At 42.9% G+C, this 20,436-nt stretch overlaps 1 protein-coding gene across 1 annotated transcript; it reads left to right on the plus strand.

Moving 5' to 3' along the window:
- Nucleotides 1-983: 983 nt before the first annotated feature.
- LOC143031554 (uncharacterized) lies at nucleotides 984-8,601 on the plus strand. Its single transcript, XM_076195566.1, has 2 exons — nucleotides 984-1,123; nucleotides 6,291-8,601. Exon 2 carries the CDS (start codon nucleotides 6,579-6,581, stop codon nucleotides 7,521-7,523), a length of 945 nt encoding a protein of 314 aa, XP_076051681.1. The 5' UTR covers nucleotides 984-1,123; nucleotides 6,291-6,578; the 3' UTR covers nucleotides 7,524-8,601.
- The last annotated feature ends 11,835 nt before the right edge of the window (nucleotides 8,602-20,436 follow it).

Raw genomic sequence — 20,436 nt, forward strand, 5'->3', positions numbered from 1 at the left:
TATGCATCCCAGTGTTGGTCGCCATACCTAGTGAAGGATATCAAACTACTGGAGCAAGTGCAACGCAGGGCTACCAAGCTAGTGTCGGAATGTTCAGAGCTGCCCTATGAAGAGAGGTGCAAATTCCTTGGCTTACAGACGCTGGAGGACAGAAGAAAACGCGGAGACACAATTGAAGTCTATAAGCTTCTTCACGGATATGAGGACATTCCCTACACCAAGTTTTTCAGCCTCAGCACAACTGGACTCAGGGGCCACAGTTACAAATTAGCTGTTCCGGGCCACTGGAGAACTTCGCTCAAGGGAAACTGGTTCACAATCCGTACATTGCATGGGTGGAATCATTTGCCAGAACATGTAGTGACTGCACCGTCAGTATCAACTTTTAAAACTAGGTACGACAGGCACAAAGGCTATGAGCAATCAAATACCGGCGCAATATTTTAAGAGGTGGGGATCCAACAAGAAATATTCTTATTTCCCCACTAACCAATACTAGGTAAGCAATACTAGGTAAGCCAGACCGAGCCAACATGATTAGATTGATGCCTAGAAGTTGCAGGTCGTTACAGTATCATGGTTGTAGCTGTCTAGGTGTTGGAGTACTTTAGAAAGAATGCTGTAGGTTAGTAATGAGATGAAATTAGGTATTGTAAACAGTATATATTGATGTTTTAGAACAAATCCACAATGGAAATAAGCGTACATGCTTTTTGTGTTATCCTCGGCAATTTGCATTTTTTATTTCGAACTATGTGTACTTGTCATTATTTGCACTTCATGTACATTGATTCATTGCCAATTAAAGTCTATCTATCTATCTATCTATCTATCTACTAAATAATTGTAGAATTATTATTTTAGATATAAATTTTTTTTTAGCAAAACATTTCGTAGATGACGGATACGCAAGAACTTGGTAACAGAGTGAGTGCCAAAAGTGAGTAGCATATAGCAAGTAATGCTTAGTTTGTTACCACTTTAAAGGTTGCTTTATGTGGCCTGGTTTTTCATTGGTTCCGATCCGATCACCGCTGCAAAATTCTTTGACAAAATGAAGGCAGTTTATCAAGCGCTTGTTGAGTGTTTACATTCTTGCATACCAGGCATGCGATTAACAGATGTAAGATATAAAGTTACAAATTATTGAACATATGTTAGTGTACTGCATTCCTGGGCTACCGATGTTTTTATGTGTTATAGGCCGTAATACTCAGAATATAATGAAAGCTATATCTCAAAAATAGAATTCACTGTAATCTAACAAAAGTAGTTTTGTGTTGTCATTCTGATTTATAAGTAAAAATTGCCACGGGACACGAATTTGTCACACAAAAATAATTGTAACTCACTTGTAGTGGTACTCGATAAGCTAATCTCACAAAATTGTTGTGATAGTGGTTAACGGAGGGCTTGGGTGGGGATGAGTCTAACCTAACCACCAACCCAATCTCATATAGGTATAGGGCAGTGGTCGGCAATCTGCGGCTCTTTGAGGCCACTTATGTGGCTCCAGAAGCTTCTTACAAAATAATTATTTCATCAAGATGAAAATATCATATACTGTAGATTTGTAAACATTCCAGGCAAATTTATATATTCAGCTTTGAAAATACCTGTAACCATCAGTTATTATAATTGTGGAAAAATCTTTCCTGATCTGAACTTGTTATAATTATCATTTATTTATCTTTTGTATTTATTTCTATATTTTTATATTATGGATCCAATAGCACAATATTTATATTAAGCTTAAAAATGGATGTAGCCATAAGGGTTGGCAACCACTGGTGTAGATGGTGACCAGTTAGGTTAGTAGGTTGATTTACTTCTCATGCAAGGGTGACAGAAATCATGATTTTACAGTTTCATCTATAGGCTTTTGGTGTCTGTCAAAATTAACTAGTGGGTGGGTCCCCTGTAAAAATGAAAACAAGAGTTTAACAATAGAAATCTATCAGATTTACAAGATTTGCATTAAATCATTAATATCTGACATCCTTGATAGGAGAGTGTGTGGTGGACCTCTGGTAAAGTTTGATCAAGAAAAGGAAGGCAGGTGGTGAGACCTACACCAGTTGTATGGTTGCAGCAAAAGTTATCACCTTTACCATATGTGGGTGGATTGTTGGGGCAGGTAATTCAGATAGGAATTGGAGAGAAGTCTTGGAATCTGAACCCATAATTGCATGAGTTTGAGACGAATGAATGGATGTGTGATGGGTAAAAGTTATGCTTTGACTCTGCCACCCCCCTTTTACAAGGAATGGATCTGTTGGTATATGATATTGTCAGTATTTATAACTGGTACACAGTTTGGCCAGTTATTCATGTCAGAGAATCAATCTGGCAACTATGTGTTTGTTTACATTGTAATACGAAATGGTAGGAATAGGTCAAAGCAAACGCCATTATATTGTGTGGCTACATAGATGGGCATCTTCTCAAGGGTAGGCATGCAAAGCAGCATTTTGTTGTGAAAGTGGCACAGGGCTAGGACATTAAATGGTGTGGATGTAATGTGTGTGTCTCCCATTTTTATGGGCGTTTTAAACCCATTCTATTTTATCATGTGTAAGTTAGTACAATATATTAAAAGGTGATAAACACCACCAAATTCAGTTGACTTGGGGGGGTTCCCTTAGTCAAATTATTTGTATGATTATTAGGAATCAAAATGTCATAAGCACAAGCGACTTTAATGGGTTCAAATTGACAACTGTACACCAGCTTATTGAGAGAGCACAGAGCCTAAATTCGCTTGACTGCCCAAAGTTTGTAGATAAGTAGCCAGCTACAACTAGTAAGGAACATAAAGTCCTCTATGCCAGACAAACATCATGAATTGATTGATATAGGAGATTGATGGACCCATTACTTAATATATTGTATTACTCGATAAACTTTGCTGCATACAAACTTCATTCTATTAAAGATTTATTTACCATAGTAGATGCATGGTTTTCACCCTCACTGAAATGGGATACAGACAGGATGCAGCACTATGTAGAATTGTATATTGATCTCACCAACACATCATAGACATTTGAAGAGTATGCTCATATCATGCAGTGAGAATTGATGTTTATATGTGCAAAAGCAGTATTGGTATGATGACAGACAGGTCTGCTGTTGTTGCCATCAAGTACTGTAACTACTGGCAACTGATTCAGTGATGATTCCCAAGTTACAGTAGTGTCTAAGCTTCTTTCAAAACAACCAATAGTGTCTTCACTTACTACATGAGTACTAAGAATGAAATAGACCAAGTAACCATGTAGTAAGTGCTGAAACTATTGGTTGTTTTAGAAGATTAGATAACTTTATGAATGTGGATGACAGGTGGTAGAGAACATAGAACTGCCTAATATAGGCGATATGGTCTGATGACCATCCATGAGGACCTGAGAAGGAGGGGGTGGAAAGGGTGGTGAAGGGAAGTGAAGTGGGTGCGAATAGGTACGATGTACCTCTGATTTATCTACTTCCCACATAAGGGAAAAAGGTCATTGTATATATACATGGCTCTTTGAGTGCTGATTGTGAGTTCTTTGGGCATCTGAATGGAATAAGGCTGTGCACTCTATCAATGGTCATATGCTGAGTTGTTGATTCAAACCCCACTAATAGCACCGGTTGCTATATGGACTTTATTTACAAGTAACTATACAAACCTTTTATGAAGGGTGCTGCTCAAATGAATTGAGTTCAGTGGAATTTAACACCTTTTAACTCCCTTACCTCAAAGTATGTAACTATTGACAAGTGAAAGTACAATATATATATATATGTATATATATATATATTGTATATATATATATATATATTTATATATATATATATATATAAATATATATATATATATATATATATATATATATACATACATACACACTTAACTACACATGGTCCAATTTTTGCTTGGTCACAATAAAATGAAATTGGTGAAAACACCCATAAAATCAGGATTCATTCACGCCATATAGAGTGTCCAAGTCTTGTGTCCCCTCTATAGGAAAATACTGCTTTACTTGCCTAGTCATTAGAAAGGGCCCATCTATGTATCCATACCACTTGCCACCAGTCAACACTTGACTGCAGTTATTGGTCACTATGTACCGGTATTTGGTCATATTGATATCATATCTATTTACACACATCATATCAACTTCTTGGAGATAGTGAAAGTTCCAAAAATGTTAAACTGGTCATTATGATAGTGTGTGTCGTGACCCATTCATATTCTTTTACTAAAGTGTAAAATATAAAGTTGCGAGATTAACTCTCTGACACAAGCCACTGTCCAACCAGTGTACATACATACATATACCAAAGGCTTTTTTCCCCCTCATAAGGGATGTAGCCAAAAAATAAAGGCATGAAAACCACTCCCACCCATTCCATTCCTATCACACTCCATTCCCCTCCACCCTCTTCCCTCCCTCTTATCTTGGCACCTCTTGAATGACGGGTCATCCCAGCATCTTTTCCACTGCCCTGGGTCAGAAGCAGTGTCACAAGACACACCTCGTCCACAGCAAGGCTGCTTCAGTAAAGAATACTGCCACCAAGTATTCCCACTTGAATCATAAGAGGCGACAAAAACAGGATGGGGATTAGGACTAGTCATCCTTCTCCCTGTAGCCCCACAGGGGACATTCCTAAAAAGATAAATAAATAAATAAAGGCATAAGAGGGTATAGGAGTTTTCCAATCAGTACCCTAAGGTTTGGGTGCAACCAGTGTACTGGATATAAATGGTGTTGATAATGCATATTTATGTATTAGTACTACTTTCTTCTACAAAGTTTTTATATATGGGAAGTGTATTTGAGAAACAGTAATGTAGGAAATGTTCAAATGAGACCAAAACTCACAAAATGCCCAATTTTATATTGGTTCATGTAGATCGGCAGGGACACTTTTTAAACTGAGATAATACTATCTATATACCAAGGGTTTTTCCCCCATTGTATGGTAGGTAACCAAATAAAAATGACATACCCACTACTCTCACCCAGTTCACTCCCACCCACCATCTTTTCCTCCCTCACATCTTAGCTCCTGATTGATGCTTTTTCATAGTAATGTCAAATAAAGTTTCCCCAAAGATAAGGAGGAAAAAATTCTTTTGCCAGTAATAATCACCAGCGTCACAACCAGTTAGGTAGACATTATTTTCAAATTCTTCTCAAAGCAAAACAATATAAATCTTACTTATTCCTGTCAAACTTTGCTTTTATGGATTTTAGAATTCTTTTTTGCCCCAAAATAGCTAAATTTCTATTTTCACCATTATGAACAGAAAGAAATGATGCTAAATTTTGATTTGATAATATATCTGAAGATAATTTCTATGATTAAAAGTGGACAGTTTTCCTTGATTTGCATGAATACAACAAATCACTTTAATGTGTGAGCCCCCAAATGTAGTCTCCCATCATGTTTTCATTGAAGGTCCCCTGATATCTCTGTTCAGAGTTCATTATACCTTGGTGGAAGCATTACCCATGTTGCCCTGAATGTGCTCCCATATTTTCCTTGAAGCTGTCGAGGTGAGCATCTAGGATATGAACCTCCAAGGACATTCTGCAGCCCATCTCACCATAACTTTACTAAATCTTGAACCAGTTCAATATGATTATCAGCCTTGTTTCCAAGAAAGCGTTGTAGTACATTTTCTGTGAACTGTAGAAATTGTGAACACTCCATCATTTTCGTTACTTGTGGCCCAATAAAGATAGTACTAGCTTTCATTTTTGCCTCTGAAAGTTTAGGAAAGAAGTCTTGAAGATATTTCAAGACAGCAGACGCCTTGTCAAGAGCTGTATCAAACAAAGACCCAATTTGATGTGTATTGGAGGAAACAAAACCTTATGTCAGTCAGATGAGTGAGGTGAACTGAATGAACCTTACTAGAGTAGGTCATTTATAGATTCAGGTATTGTGAGCATTTGGAGTTGTATTAGAGAATGACTGATATGGGCCATTCCCCCCTCCAAATCTTATGACCAGATGAAATAAAGCTAGAGAAATTTCGAGTCATGATGGTGTGAGTATGCATGTAATGGATGGTTATCAGTACATTTCTAATGAAAAGGTAGAATGCAATATATCATAGGGCCATATCTGTTTGTATTTCTTCCCATTTTATGTTAGGTGATGACATGTACACATGTTCTGTGTAGGTACAAAGGGACTTGAGAATGAAATGGTTTGTGTACAAAACATCCACAATCCTATACACCTCAAAAGATTAGATGTCAATCTTATGTTTTCTCTTTTTTCAGAAGGGTAACTATCAATATTTCTCTGGGAAAGCTATCCGAAGATTCCATGTCATTCTCATACAAAAGAGACTGGTGTGACATTTGTGGTACAGTTGTCTCATAAATCATCTTATATATCATGTGACAACCCAAAGAAAAGAGAAGCTTTTCCAATGTGACCATTTTAATGCAGCTTTCTCATCAAAGGTTAGTTTTAAATGTTGCATGATGACCCACACAAGATAGAAGTCATTTCAGTGGGACCAGTGCGATTCAGCTTTCTCACAAAAGCATGTTCTCAAATTTCACATGATGACCCAGACAGGAGTGAAGCCTTTCCAGTGTGCTCAGTGCAATTCAACTTTCTCGCAAAAAGGTAATCTCAGCCGTCACATGATGAACCACGCAGGAAAAAAGCCTTTCCACTGTGACATGTGCGATTCTGTTTTCTCACGAAAGGGTGATCTTAAAGATCACATGATAACACACCCAGGGGAGAAGCCTTTCCAGTGTGACCTGTGCAGTAAAACTTTCTTACACAAAGGAAATCTTAGATATCACATGATGACCCACTCAGGAGAGAAGCCTTTCCAGTGTGACCTGTGTGATTCTGCTTTCCCACTAAAGGGTGGTCTTAAAAATCACATGATGACCCACACAGGAGAGAAGCCTTTCCAGTGTGAACTCTGTGATTGTGCTTTCTCAAAAAAGTGTAATCTTAAACGTCACATGTTGACCCACACAGGAGAGAAGCCTTTCCAGTGTGACCTGTGTGATTCAGCTTTCTCAGAAAAGGGACATCTTAAAAATCACATGATAACCCACACAGGAGAGAAGCCTTTCCAGTGTGACCTGTGTGATTCAGCTTTCTCAGAAAAGGGTAGTCTTAAATATCACATGATGACCCACACAGGAGAGAAGCCTTTCCAGTGTGACCTGTGTGATTCAGCTTTCTCACAAAAGGGACATCTTAAAAGTCACATGATAACCCACACAGGAGAGAAGCCTTTCCAGTGTGACCTGTGCAATAAAACTTTCTCTCGAAAGGTACAACTTAAAAATCATGTGTTAACACACACAGGAGAGAAGCCTTTCCAGTGTGACCTGTGTGATTCAGCTTTCTCACAAAAGGGACATCTTAAAGATCACATGATAACCCACACAGGAGAGAAGCCTTTCCAGTGTGACGTGTGCAATAAAACTTTCTCTCGAAAAAGCGTCCTCAGACGTCACGTGTTAGCCCATACAGTGTGACCTGTATTATGTAACTCACAAGAGACATCATGATTTTACCTACTCTGGAGAGAAGCCTTTGACAGTGTTACGTGTGTGATGCAGATTTCTCAAGGATGATTTCAAATATCATGTGGTGGCCCACAACGGAGAAAAGTCTTTCCAATAGCATGACCTGTGACATGGACTTTTCTTTTGTAGGAGTACTCTAAATTAGCATTCGATGTCCCACATGGAGAGAAGCCTTTCTACTGTAAACTGTACAGTGGAGCTTTCTTATGAAGGAGTAATACCACACAGCATATGAAGATCAACTGAGGAGAGATGACTTTCCATTATGATTTGTGTAATGCAGCTTTCTCATAAGATGCTTTCAAAAGTCACATGATAACTCGCACAAAAGCAAAACTTTTGTCATGTAACTTTGTGTTGCACATTTCTCTCTAAAGACTGGAGCTGTGTGGGGAGTTATTAGATTCAAACTCAGACCTATGACATTTGAGACAAAAATAAATATATGTACTTGGTTCTTTTTTGTGATTTTGAACTTGTTCTTTACATGCAGGTGTTCCTTATGAACAAGTACTGCATGACATTGTTATTATGTATGTAACAACGCTGTGGTAACTTGAGTGGAGTAGTTTTAGTGAATGTCTTATAGGACCATATCTAAAATCTGTTCAATATCTCAATTTGCTTTTGTTGGAAATGATATCATTTAAGCTTGAATCTGATATGTTATAGGACCAATGCAATGCCACTTGGTCTTTACAAAACAAATGAATAAATGAAATAGATTAGTAAACAAACAGATAAATGAATTATTGTAGTACTCTTCATTAGCATTGTGAAACTTCACAGTAAAGAAAACACAATAGAAATAATATTTTATTGCAGTACTTAAATGTATTCCTGACAGACCACACTCGTCTTATCAATTGATATTTTAATCTATATCCATGACATGAAACACTAGTGTAATGTTATTAACTTGTCTGTGTACTACTGTTTGGTTATCGATTTGAACAGGAGTACTGAAGAAAGGGACCTTTCTTTGTGTAATTTAGTATATGAAAAAATATGACTAGGTATTATAACGAACAAAGAAACGGTGGATGTTTTATTTTCCTTTCAAGTATCTACTTATTATGTTAAGCATGGATAGTTTAGTCTCTCAACTTGTCCACATTGAATGATCAGCTGCAAAGGAAACCTGTGCCAGAGGGTTTAGTAGAAATAAAACCAGGCGAGTAAAATGTATTGTGGGGGGACTGAAGACAATAGGTTGTCGCAATGAAGAAGAGACTGAAATATGACCCAGTGACTTGAATATTTTAGTTTGATTACTTATTTTCCTCACCAAAGCTGTAAATTTTCCTGTGGCTTTATTGTTGGCCATTATGAAATGACTGTATTTCTTAAGTGTAGCCAGAATTGTGAATTTATTACAATACACCAACAATATAGCCAAAGGTGGAACAATACTAGAATTGAAATCTATGTATGATAATTGGATGATAAGGACAGATGCATGCAAAGTTGAAAATTGCATACATATATACAAAGTGTACACATGGAGAACTGTCAATGGGTTTAAATCAGTATGGATTCTTATCAAGGTTGCCTCAGTTGGGAGGTTCTTGATAGGGGATCTTATATATATATATATAAAGTTCCAGTGTAGCTTGCTGATTTTGAGAATGGTGTCTTATATCTGGATGGGGATAGGGCAAGAGATTATGGAAATTGATTTTATACGTAGCCATAAAGGAATGGCATATGGGATGATTTTACATTCTCTACAGTTTGGTCCTAACTGAAACGTGTGACAAAAAGATTGCCATTGGGGAGGAACAGATACGATTGGCTGCCAAGACTGTGTTCATCTGGAGTTGGAGCTGTTCTCAGATGATGTAGGGCAGTGGAAGGATTCCCAAGGAAGTCCCTTAGTGGCTAGAAATGATCCCTCGTTTGGCTACAGTAGAACAGGCAGTCGTGAAAGGAGATTCGTTCCTTGTCGCAGATATAAGGAATGTTTGTGTATTGTGTGTGTCAATGATTTACCCCTATTCTTGATATTATAGCTGACATGAATGGGGGGGGGGCAGGAGGAAAAGTGTGGGAGGGGGATTGGGCATGGCGGTGGCAGTGTAGTCCGCCAATCAGGTTTCTCAGATGGCTTTGTCGAGTCGATGCAAAGCGTCGCTGACCATGTACTGGATGGATGATCTGGTCTTGTTCCTGTGCTAAGGCTCCCTTTTTTGGCAGCAGCAGCATCCACCATCTCGTGTCCGTACAGTCCCACATGGTATGGATTTTGTTAGGAAGTTTCCCTCACTTCTAGACCTCGGTCCTTATCCCTCACTTCACCGTTCCACGACCTTTGACCCCGAGGACCCCCAACGGAATCGCTCGTAGTCCCACCCGTGTGGCTCGATTACCGCCCAGCTGCGTCGACTCGACCTAGCTTCCTTGAGGCCGACGGGTGGGACAAGGCCTCTTTGAGGAAACGCACATGCAGCTCACCAGCCTAAGACGGACCCTTTCACCTCCCCTAGTCACCACTGTTACTTAATTTGACTTGTAATATCACTCGTCTCGAGGCCCCTTGCCTCTCGTTACGTGAGTTTCACTAATATTCAAGTTCCTCTTAAGTAGTAGGCCCAATGCCTTCTTTTCCTATGCCTATTCCTCTCGTCCTTTGGGTTAATAAAAGGGTGGTGAATTTTCTTTCTTCTTTCACTGTAATTTCACCTTCTGCTTACACTCGGGATCTCTTTTCTCTCGTCTCTACATCGTCTCCTGATCCTCTCTCCACACCCTCTCTATATCTTCTCCCCCGAGATCCCGTATCCTACGCTAAGCTACCTTCGTCTGACGTCACTAATTTTTCTAATCCAATCTCCAGTGACGTTTCAAATAAATGTCACTCCTTATGGGCGTGACTTTGAATTCATGCACCAATAGTTTTTTCCTCCTTCTCCACCTTGCACCAATTCGGAAAGCCATTACAATGCCACTAGCGATATTGTTTATCTCAGCATTAGTCAAACGAAGCTAGCCTGCGCTTACAAAGTTATGATTACATAATCGATTATAAAACAGTCACCACCGTCGGTGTGTTTACATAGACAAAACGTCGCCCTCACATAGACATAACATCTCCCTCGAGCAGGCGTCGAGTCTGAATTATTCTAATGCCCTAGCTCATTTCCATTCGTACACTACCGGCCTCTTACAGACCCTCTCAGGGCCCAAGATGACTAACCAGTGCGTCGGTCTGGCAGCCACGCGAGGAAGCACAATGAATTCGTTGAAGAACGCATAGCCTCTGTCTTCATTAGTCGGCAGTGTAAGAGCGTTCGTGTCTGACTTGCCACGCATCACACGACCTTATCCTAATTAGGAGCATGGGTCATGACCTGCCCGTGTATATAAATATGGACGAAACAGATGAGGAACCACATCGCCTCGGAGCGTTAAGCTGTAAGCGTGGTCACTGACTGCTTTCTCACCTCCTACCCAACTATCCCGCAAGCAGATCGACTTGGGACACGACATAACGCACAAGTCGTCACCTCCCTTGCCATCCCGTCACTTGCTCTTTTCTCGACATTAGAAGCGAGCCACATAACATAGGTGCTCGAATTTATTACCAGATAAAAATAACACTCCATCATAGTTTGCTTTGAAACTAGCCTAACAGATGTCTTTTTTGTTGTGGTTTCAACTGAGGTGCAAAGTGTCAGGTCGCAGGGCGCGTTGAGGTTTTTGTAGTGCCATAAGGCTGGTTCCAGAGTCTAAGGGTACGGTGATACGAGATGGAGGATGGGGGAAAGCGAGAACCCTGTTTGTTCCTTCCCAGATGGTAATCAGCCCGGCCGAGACCGTGGTGGGTAGAAGCTTTACAGAGAAGGACTCTTGGATGTTTTCTAAGAAGATAGCCGTGAGTGTGTGGCCATCTTGAAGCATTGGGCCATATGTGTAGACTAGGTAACCCGTATATCTAGTCTCAACTAGCTTCCGGATATGCGCAATGGAGATATATATCTTGGTTTTGCGGATTACTTCTGTTATTGACATTTGTCAGTAGTGTTTAGTGTTTACCAGAATGTTCATAATATTGGCTTTTCTGATAAAGTTCCGTTTTTTATTTGTATGCCATTTTCCTCTGGCATAATTCATTTGGTGCAATGAATTTGCAACAGATAACTCAGGAGAAACAAAGAATTTTCAAGAGTGTGTATGATTTTCATGGTATGTCGAAATGTCACAGAAGAAAATGCAACATTATTTTCACTAGCCCCTTCAACATAGGCCAAAATCTCGCGGGCAGCCTTAGCTGCCAGACGTAAGATGTTTCGTCATAATACTCGCATCATAGAAAATAGTCACCGCTTATATCGATCGTTCTCTCTTTCACCCGTCAATTTTGATAACCATAGAAAATGTGATGAAGACAGTTTAGAGAGTATGTCATTACGCAGGGGCAACTGCAATAAATATAATCAAGACGCCGATATGGCAGCCTCGCGTATCCACTTACTCCTCATGCCGCCTACGTAGGCGGCACCGTATGGAAGAGGATAGTGTGCACCCTTGTCTTCGAGGCTCGATAATTAGAGACATACAACAAGCCTCATTTCCCCCTACTGCTGATGAGTTGGCGCATGTGTGTCAATCATTTCAAGGAGGGTGTGCTATAACTTGTAACAATTCTTTGACTACTTCCCGTTACATATTGTACAGCACAGTCTCTTCGTTCCGAAGAATACAAACTCTTCGGTACTCCCAAGGTCCATCTAGACTGGTCAGCGAGCCGAGCGGACCGAGCGCGGGCGAGGAGGGGGTGATGACGTCATCCACGCCGCACCTCCCAGCTACTCACCGTACTGACTTGAACTTGACCACCCTTGGAGCCTGTTATCTCTTCCCCTCCCCCCCTTTTTAACTGCATTACATATTACCTACATGCATTACTAATTAGATGAACACTTGGAATATTAAAGGGTCTATTATAAGCACAAATATATTCATAATAATTATGGCAAACAGTAGTCATAATATAAAGAAAAATTAATTTCACACCATTCATAATGTTAGCATAAATATTCAATATTTGTTATTGAATATAAACCACTTAATCATAACATAAACAACAAAGGAAAACAGGTAATATGGTCCTAGTGAAAAAGTAAACTAAATCTCATTCATGTGGTCAGTTTCATTAGCTTTCTGTTTTGACCTTTGCATGACTTATGTTTTTTCTTATTTGTCTTAATGTTACTATTTAGATTCCTAATTCTAAAGTACACAGATATTTTGGCAAAAAATTATAAGACATCATGAGGTACACAAGTCCAACATTTTCTAATTCACGAACTGCTGTTTTCAAGCACTCTTTTTCCTTCCTCGAGACTGTCATCGTGTATTACTTTAAATGTTTCTCTCATAGTTGTTAATTGGGAAAAGAGTGTCAGCAGAAGCATACAATCCACCTCTGTGTACTTCATCAATCCATGTTTTAGCCATGGCGGTAGGCCTACAGTCATTTGCTTTGTGGCCTAAGTGAGGATATTTTGTGTTAAATTTTTTAACAATATAACCACCAATGTATTTGAGGAATTCTTCTTCTATAAGTACGTGGATTGCTTTTTGTGGATTAGAAACTGAGATTACACAGTCTCTTAGGTTTTCATCAATGTTATCATACTCATAATCTACATCTGGACCAACATCCAACTCTTTGAAGCAGAGACTAGTAATGTACAGTTCTGATGCCAACTACCTCTTATCAAAACATGAAACTTCATTTTCCCTTTTCTCAAGTTTAGTTTTATTTGACAAATAGTCAAAATATCCTCACTTAGGCCACAAAGCAAGTGACTGTAGGCCTACCGCCATGGCTAGAAAATGGATTGATGAAGTAAACAGAGGTGGATTGTATGCTCCTGCTGACACTCTCTTTTCCCAATTAACAACTATGAGAGAAACATTTAAAGTAGTATACAGTGACAGTCTCAAGGAAGGAAAAAGAGTTCTTGAAAACAGCTGTTTGTGAATTAGAAAATGTTGGACTTCCCCAAGTTCAGTTTCGGGAAAGGTAGAATTCCCTTCTTTGAACGATAGTAAAGTTTCTCTTGTTTACATAAGCCACCGAGCTATAGTGCACCCTTCTTATTCCACGGTTCACTATTTGCGTTTGTGTGGTGAGGAAAATAGGGCAACCTGTTTCGTCCATTTCCACAAGCCTTCCAGCGGCGTCCCTTTTTGGAGCGTCTTGCATCAAAAACATCCGGTCGCCTGGAATTTCTTGAGTGCCCTCTTCCTATCCCGCTTCATTTCCTTAACCGCCCCGAGTATTCTACCCTTCTCTTGTAAGTATGGAATCTGGTTCTAGTGTTGTTGTTCGAGATAGGTTGTGTGACTTCGCCGAAGGGAAATATCTCTGCCTTTCCCCGCTCCCGCCAACACACGCGGACCCACACATTTGGTGCATCAAGTGTAGGAATATGGAGTATTCCCCTTCATCCCCGTGTGAAACGTGCGCTCAATGGGATGATAAGCAGTGGTCCGCGTGTTTTCATGCTCACAAGAGAGTGCATGCAAGGACCAAGGTACGCAAGCAGGGAAAATGGCTTCCCCCGTCACCCGGCGAAACAGAGAGAAGGCATACTACGCCTGCGGAGGAGACGAGCAGGTCTCTCCCTCCTCCAAAGCGTAGTAGACGGAAAGGTTGTACAACATCCACCTCGAGTGAGTCAATCTCGGGCCCAGTTGTCTCCTAGTCCTTCACCCAGGGCGGTTAGCATAGACGGACATGCGCCTCCGGCCACCTCTAACTACCGCTCCTGTACGAGCCTTTTCTCGAATGTGGCTGCTTGCGGCTCGCCCTCGGCCCTTCCCGGATGCTCAACCCCCAAACGGACAAAGAACCCGAGTTCGAAGACAAAGAGCGCCTCAGCCTCTTCTTCTAATCGGGAGTCCCGCAGTCCACCTTGAACCCATCGTAAGACGAGCTGGGTGATCAACGGAGCCCTTTCCATGCCCGTTAACGGGCAGGAGGCCCAAGGTGTACCCACGCGCGCGTTACTCGCGGGTAACTCCTCCTCGTCCAGAGGAGGGGGCCTCCCCTTTGAGTCTCCCGGACCATCCACACCCAGGCCCAGGCGGGACTCTCCAAGCGGGCATTCCCAGGACCTCCTCCCCACTCTCTGTTCACTCGTTAATACAATGAGAGAACAGATGGAGGAACAGCGGGAATTTATCCGGGCGCACCAAGCACGGTTCATGTTACACCCGGAAGCTCGTCAGGAGTCACCACCCCCAAGGGCCGGCCCCCCTAGACCATATTCCACTTGATCGGAACCCTCACGAACCCATCAGTGACGATGATGGAAGCGCGGTGTTTCTCGCTCACCGTGCAGACCCCTCCTACGACGACGACGACGATGTCCACAGCGCCGTAAGGGAGGGGGACAAGCTCCCTATCCCCTCACGATTCCCAGTCGGAATTCCCGATGGTGGTTAAACCTTCCTTCTCCGACATCCTCGCGAGAGTTCGGAGGGCGAATCGACTGGGCCCACCAAAAGAAGAGGAAGCCACATTCGAGTCTGAAATCTTCAAGACGGGCAATTCTCAGAAAGCGAAGCCTCCTCCAACCCACCTTCCATGGAGTACGCAGACGGTAAAACCCATGACCCAGGCCTCCAACGCTCTCGCAAAAAGGACAACCGAGAAAGCGCGTTGGCTTTCGGTTCCAGTGGAACACCAAAAACGCTTCTACACCCCACCGGGGACAAACCTCAGGGAAGCCTCGATCCCGGTGAGGTTACCAGAGCTGGTCAAAGTGGACGCGGAATCACTACGCAGAAGAAACGTCCTCCTTTCCGGCAGAGAAGTCAGAGACCACATCCAATCCCTGGCTCTGTCCCTTGCGGTGAACTCCTGGCTGGAACGCCTCTTTGCCTCAGTAAGGGAGTTCTTACCCGAGCTGCAACCCCAGGAAGAATGCGACCTCCAAGCTCTACTGGAAAGCGCGAGCAGAGCCCTGAAGCATCAGGCTGCATGCCTCTCAACGTCCTGGGCCAACGTCTAGTCCCTCAGGAGAGACACCATCCTCGGGGACCCCAGTGACCCCCTCCTCAGAGAGATTCATGCTCCTTTGAAGAGGGCCCCCCTTCTCACCCACACGCTGATTCCCCCGGAAATGGTGGACTCTGCAATTGCAAGCGCAAACCAATTGATGCATAACAGAGCCATCGAGAGAACAGCCGTCCCTAGCTCGAGGCCAAGGACCACCCCCCCATCGACCCCTCGGTCCTCTAAGCCGCATAGGCCGCCTTTTCATCACCCTAACAGAGAAGAAAGCCCCCCCCCCATTCAAAGTCGAAAACACAGAAGAAAGGCCCCCCCCCCAATTCAAAGTCGAAAACACAGACAGAAAAGCCCCGCCCCTTTCCGAATAGAGAACAGAGGCGCAAACATCATCGAGGCTCCGGACCCCCCCGCAGAAAATTCTAGGAATTCGCCTGCCCTCCCGCACAGGATAGGAGGTTGCCTCTCTCTCTCTCTACTGGAGGGCATGGGAGGAGGCCGGGGCGGACGACTGGACCATACAGGTCATCAAGGCAGGCTATCGCCTTCCTTTTCACACCGTCCCCAGCCTCTCCCCCTATCCCATCCAAGTCAGCAGCTACCACCCGGACTCGGATCGCGGGCGGGCCCTAGCGAAGGAAATCTCCGTTCTGCTTCAGAAAGGAGCTCTAGAGGAAGTCTCGACTCCGGACCCAGGGTTCTACTCAAGGCTATTCCTCGTAGCAAAGGCAACAGGGGGGTGGAGACCAGTCATCGGTCTGTCTCCTCTCAACAAGTTCCTTTCCCTGATGAAGTTCCGAATGGACACCCCAGAGTCCGTAAGGGCGTCTATCAGGGAAGGGGACTTCATGGTGTCACTGGACCTCCAAGATGCCTATTTCCAGATACCAGTGCATCCATCATCAAGAAAATTCCTCAGAATCGTCCACAGGGGCACCACCTTCCAGTTTATCTGCCTATGCTTCGGCCTTTCCACAGCATCCCAAGTCTTCACCAGAGTGTTCAAACTCGTCTCAGCGTGGTCCCACTCCAAAGGAATTCGCCTACTCCGTTACCTGGACGATTGGCGGATCCTTGCACATTCCGCCCAGCTATGCCAAGAACACCCGGGAATGGTCGTAGTCTTTGTCCGCAAATTGGGCACCATAGTCAACCAGACGAAGTCAGATTTCATACCAAGACAGAGAGTCACATACCTGGGTATGGTTCTGGACTCTTCCCTAATGAAGTCCTGCCCCGTAGAGAAGAGAACCCAGAATCTCACTTCTCTCGTTATACAAGCACTATCGACCGGGTTCCTGACGGCGAAACAGTGCCAAGTCCTCCTGGGCCATATGGCCTCCGTCGAGAGGTTAATCCCCAGGAGCAGACTAAGAATGTGACCGCTATCGACACCTACGCTTTCCCACCGTTTCCCTTGCTACAGAAGGTGCTCCAGAGAGTAAGAAACGCATCCAACCTTCGGATGACTTTGATCGCTCCCTGGTGGCCGGAAGCCCCATGGTTTCCAGACGCCCTCGAGCTAGCAGTGGAAGAGCCCCTGGCCCTTCAGGGAAGACCCGACCTTCTGCATCAACCCATCAACGGGGCCTGGCACAAGAACCCGTCAGCTCTTGCGCTTCACGCGTTCAGACCATGGTCCGGATCCTCCTAGAGAAGGGTTTTCCCAGAGAAGTGGCGGAAGACATGTCCGCTCCTATTCGCTCTTCCTCAGCTAACCTTTATCAAGGGAAATGGAATGCTTTTACAGAATGGTGCCACTCCCGGACTATAATCCCAGATCATGCCACCATTCCTGAGATTGCCTTCTTCTTCCACTTCCTCCGGAAGTCCAAGAAGATCTTCCTCTCGGCAGTGCGGGACCATTGGGCAGCGCAAAATCAGGTGTTTTCTCTGAAGGGCATGGATCTAGCTCTGTCACCATAATGTTCCATGCTCCTCAGACATTTCAGAAAATCGTGCCCCCCAGGGAAATCACGTCCCCTCCGTGGGATGTGGCATTAGTCCTGAACTCTCTGCGGGGTCCCCCTTACGAACCCCTCCGAGATGCTAATTTGAAGGACCTCACCTTGAAGACAGTTTTTCTCTTAGCTCTAGCATCTTCCAAGAGAGTAGGGCAGTTACATGCCATCTCTTATAGAGTCGCTCACTCAAAAGGATGACAAGAGGTCTTCTTCACTTTTCTGCCCCCAATTCATTGCCAAAAACCAGGATCCGGCCAAAACCGACCCTAGATTCTGGTCCTTTAGTGTTCCTTCCTTAGACGACTTTGTAGGGGGCGAACAAGCGGAAATGGTACTATGCCCAGTACGTGCCATCCGGATCTACCTCAAGAGGACTAAACATCTTAGACCAGAATTGCAGAGGTTGTTCGTCTCTACTATGGGTAAGAGTAAGCCCGTCACTAAGACTTCCATTTCTTACTGGATCAAGGAAGTCATCCGCAGGGCCTACGGAATGAGCCCCACGGATTGCCCTAGAGCAAAAGCCCATGACCTGAGGGCAATGGGGACCTCCCTAGTCTTCCGAAAGAATCTGTCGGTCAAACAGGTCCTTCAAGAGGGTATATGGAAGTCCCAGACTACGTTCACTTCCTTTTACCTCAAAGAAGTCACGTGGGAATCTTTAGGGAACTTCTCTTTGGGCCCCATAGTGGCCGCCCAAGAAGTCCTGAGGTGACATACCCCTCCCCAATAGCACACAGCCGACCCTGACAACTCATCCAGGTTCTGGCTCGGCAAACACGGTGATACCTATCCAAAGTCCTTCTCATACTCCTACATTCCCTTACCTCACCGAGGGCTCTCAAGCATTCCAAGGGAATCAATTCAAGCCCTTCCGGTGGTACAAAGTGAGTATGCCCTGTCTGTCTCCGCTCCTGGGAATAGAACTAGGTGCCCTTCAAAGTTTAGGGGAATGTATAAGGGTCTGGTCAACGTAGGTCTTAGCACACTAAAAATTTTCCTTACGGAGGTTTCCCAGGCTAGATAACTACTTCCTTCCCTCCTAAGTCCGAGTCTCCTATGATAAGGAGTACCGAAGAGTTTGTATTCTTCGGAACAAATGTAATTTTCGTGAGAAAATTAATGTTTCCCTGATACAAACCTGAGGTACTCCTTACTTCTAATGGCCCTCCTCAGCCACCCCTCTAAAAAGTTCCTTCTCCCTTGCCTGACAAACCTTGTGATTAATTTCATACCTGGCTCAGAGAATGGAGTATAGTTTGCGAGACTTGTGGTGGAGGGGAAGGGCCCCCTTGCCCCAATAGGGCCCCATACTGAGGATAAGCGTTGCCCAGACCCACGGAGTGAGGATTTTGATTTAGTGGTAGAAATATTTGCGCTACGTGAAGTGTCCTATTATAAGGAGTACCTCAGGTTTGTATCAGGGAAAAAATTAATTTTCCTGCGAAAATTACATTTTTTCACGATTTTTTTGTCTCAAATGTCACATGATGATCCACACATGATTGAGCCTTTTACAGTGTGACCTCTGGGATGAAGCTTTCTGATATAAGGATGATTTGAAATATCACGTGATGACCCACTCCGGAAAAAAAAGGAAATTCCAACAGCTTGGAAGAGTAGCATCTAACAGCATATGATAATCAACACAGGTGAGAAGACTTGATTGTATGACTTGTGCGATGCAGCTTTCTCGCGAGATCCTTTCAAATGTCACATGATAACTCACACGAGATAAGAACTTCAAGTTCATTGGGTAATACCGGCACTCCTGATTCTATTATTTATGTTTATAGGTTCTCGGGAACTACAACTACAAAATAAAAATAAAGAAGACACCGATGTCGGCATCCTCATATAGGTATTGGGACAGTTTCCCACATTTTCCTACATTGTACATTTGCAAGAATATTTGAAATAGTTTAAACATTTGTGAGACGCTGAAGTGTCACGAAAATTCTAAGCAGAGGACACCACACAGCGTGTGTAGGCGTTTGTCTAACCGAGCCAACATGATTAGATTGATGCCTGAAAGTTGCAGGTCATTACAATATCATGGTTGTAGCTGTCTAGGTGTTGGAGTACTTTAGAAAGAATTCTGTAGGTTAGTAATGAGATAAAATTAGGTATTGTAAACAGTATATACTGATGTTTTAGAACAAATCCAAGTACTAAATAATTGTAGAATTATTTAGGTATAAGTAAAGATGTTTGCTAGTCCCCCCCCCAAAAAAAAAAAAAAAAATGGTCAGTAAAACATTTCGTAGATGACGGATACGCAAGAACTTGGTAACAAAGTGAGTGTCAAAAGTGAGTAGCATATAGCAAGTAATGCTTAGTTTGTGACCACTTTAAAGGCTGCTTTATGTGGCCTGGTTTTTCATTGGCTCCGATCACCGATGCAAAATTCTTTGACAAAATGAAGGCAGCTTATCAAGCGCTTGTTCAGTGTTTACATTCTTGCATACCAGGCATGCGAGTAACAGATATAAGATATAAAGTTACAAATTATTGAACATATGTTAGTGTACTGCATTCCTGGGCTACCGATGTTTTTATGTGTTATAGGCCGTAATACTCAGAATATAATGAAAGCTATATCTCAAAAATAGAATTCACTGTAATCTAACAAAAGTAGTTTTGTGTTGTCATTCTGATTTATAAGTAAAAATTGCCACGGGACACGAATTTGTCACACAAAAATAATTGTAACTCACTTGTAGTGGTACTCGATAAGCTAATCTCACAAAATTGTTGTGGTAGTGGTTAACGGAGGGCTTGGGTGGGGATGAGTCTAACCTAACCACCAACCCAATCTCATGTAGGTATAGGGCAGTGGTCGGCAATCTGCGGCTCTTTGAGGCCACTTATG

This window comes from Oratosquilla oratoria, chromosome 12 (genome assembly GCF_046742065.1).
Source record: "Oratosquilla oratoria isolate Oo_2021 chromosome 12, ASM4674206v1, whole genome shotgun sequence".
NCBI classification, from domain to species: domain Eukaryota; kingdom Metazoa; phylum Arthropoda; class Malacostraca; order Stomatopoda; family Squillidae; genus Oratosquilla; species Oratosquilla oratoria.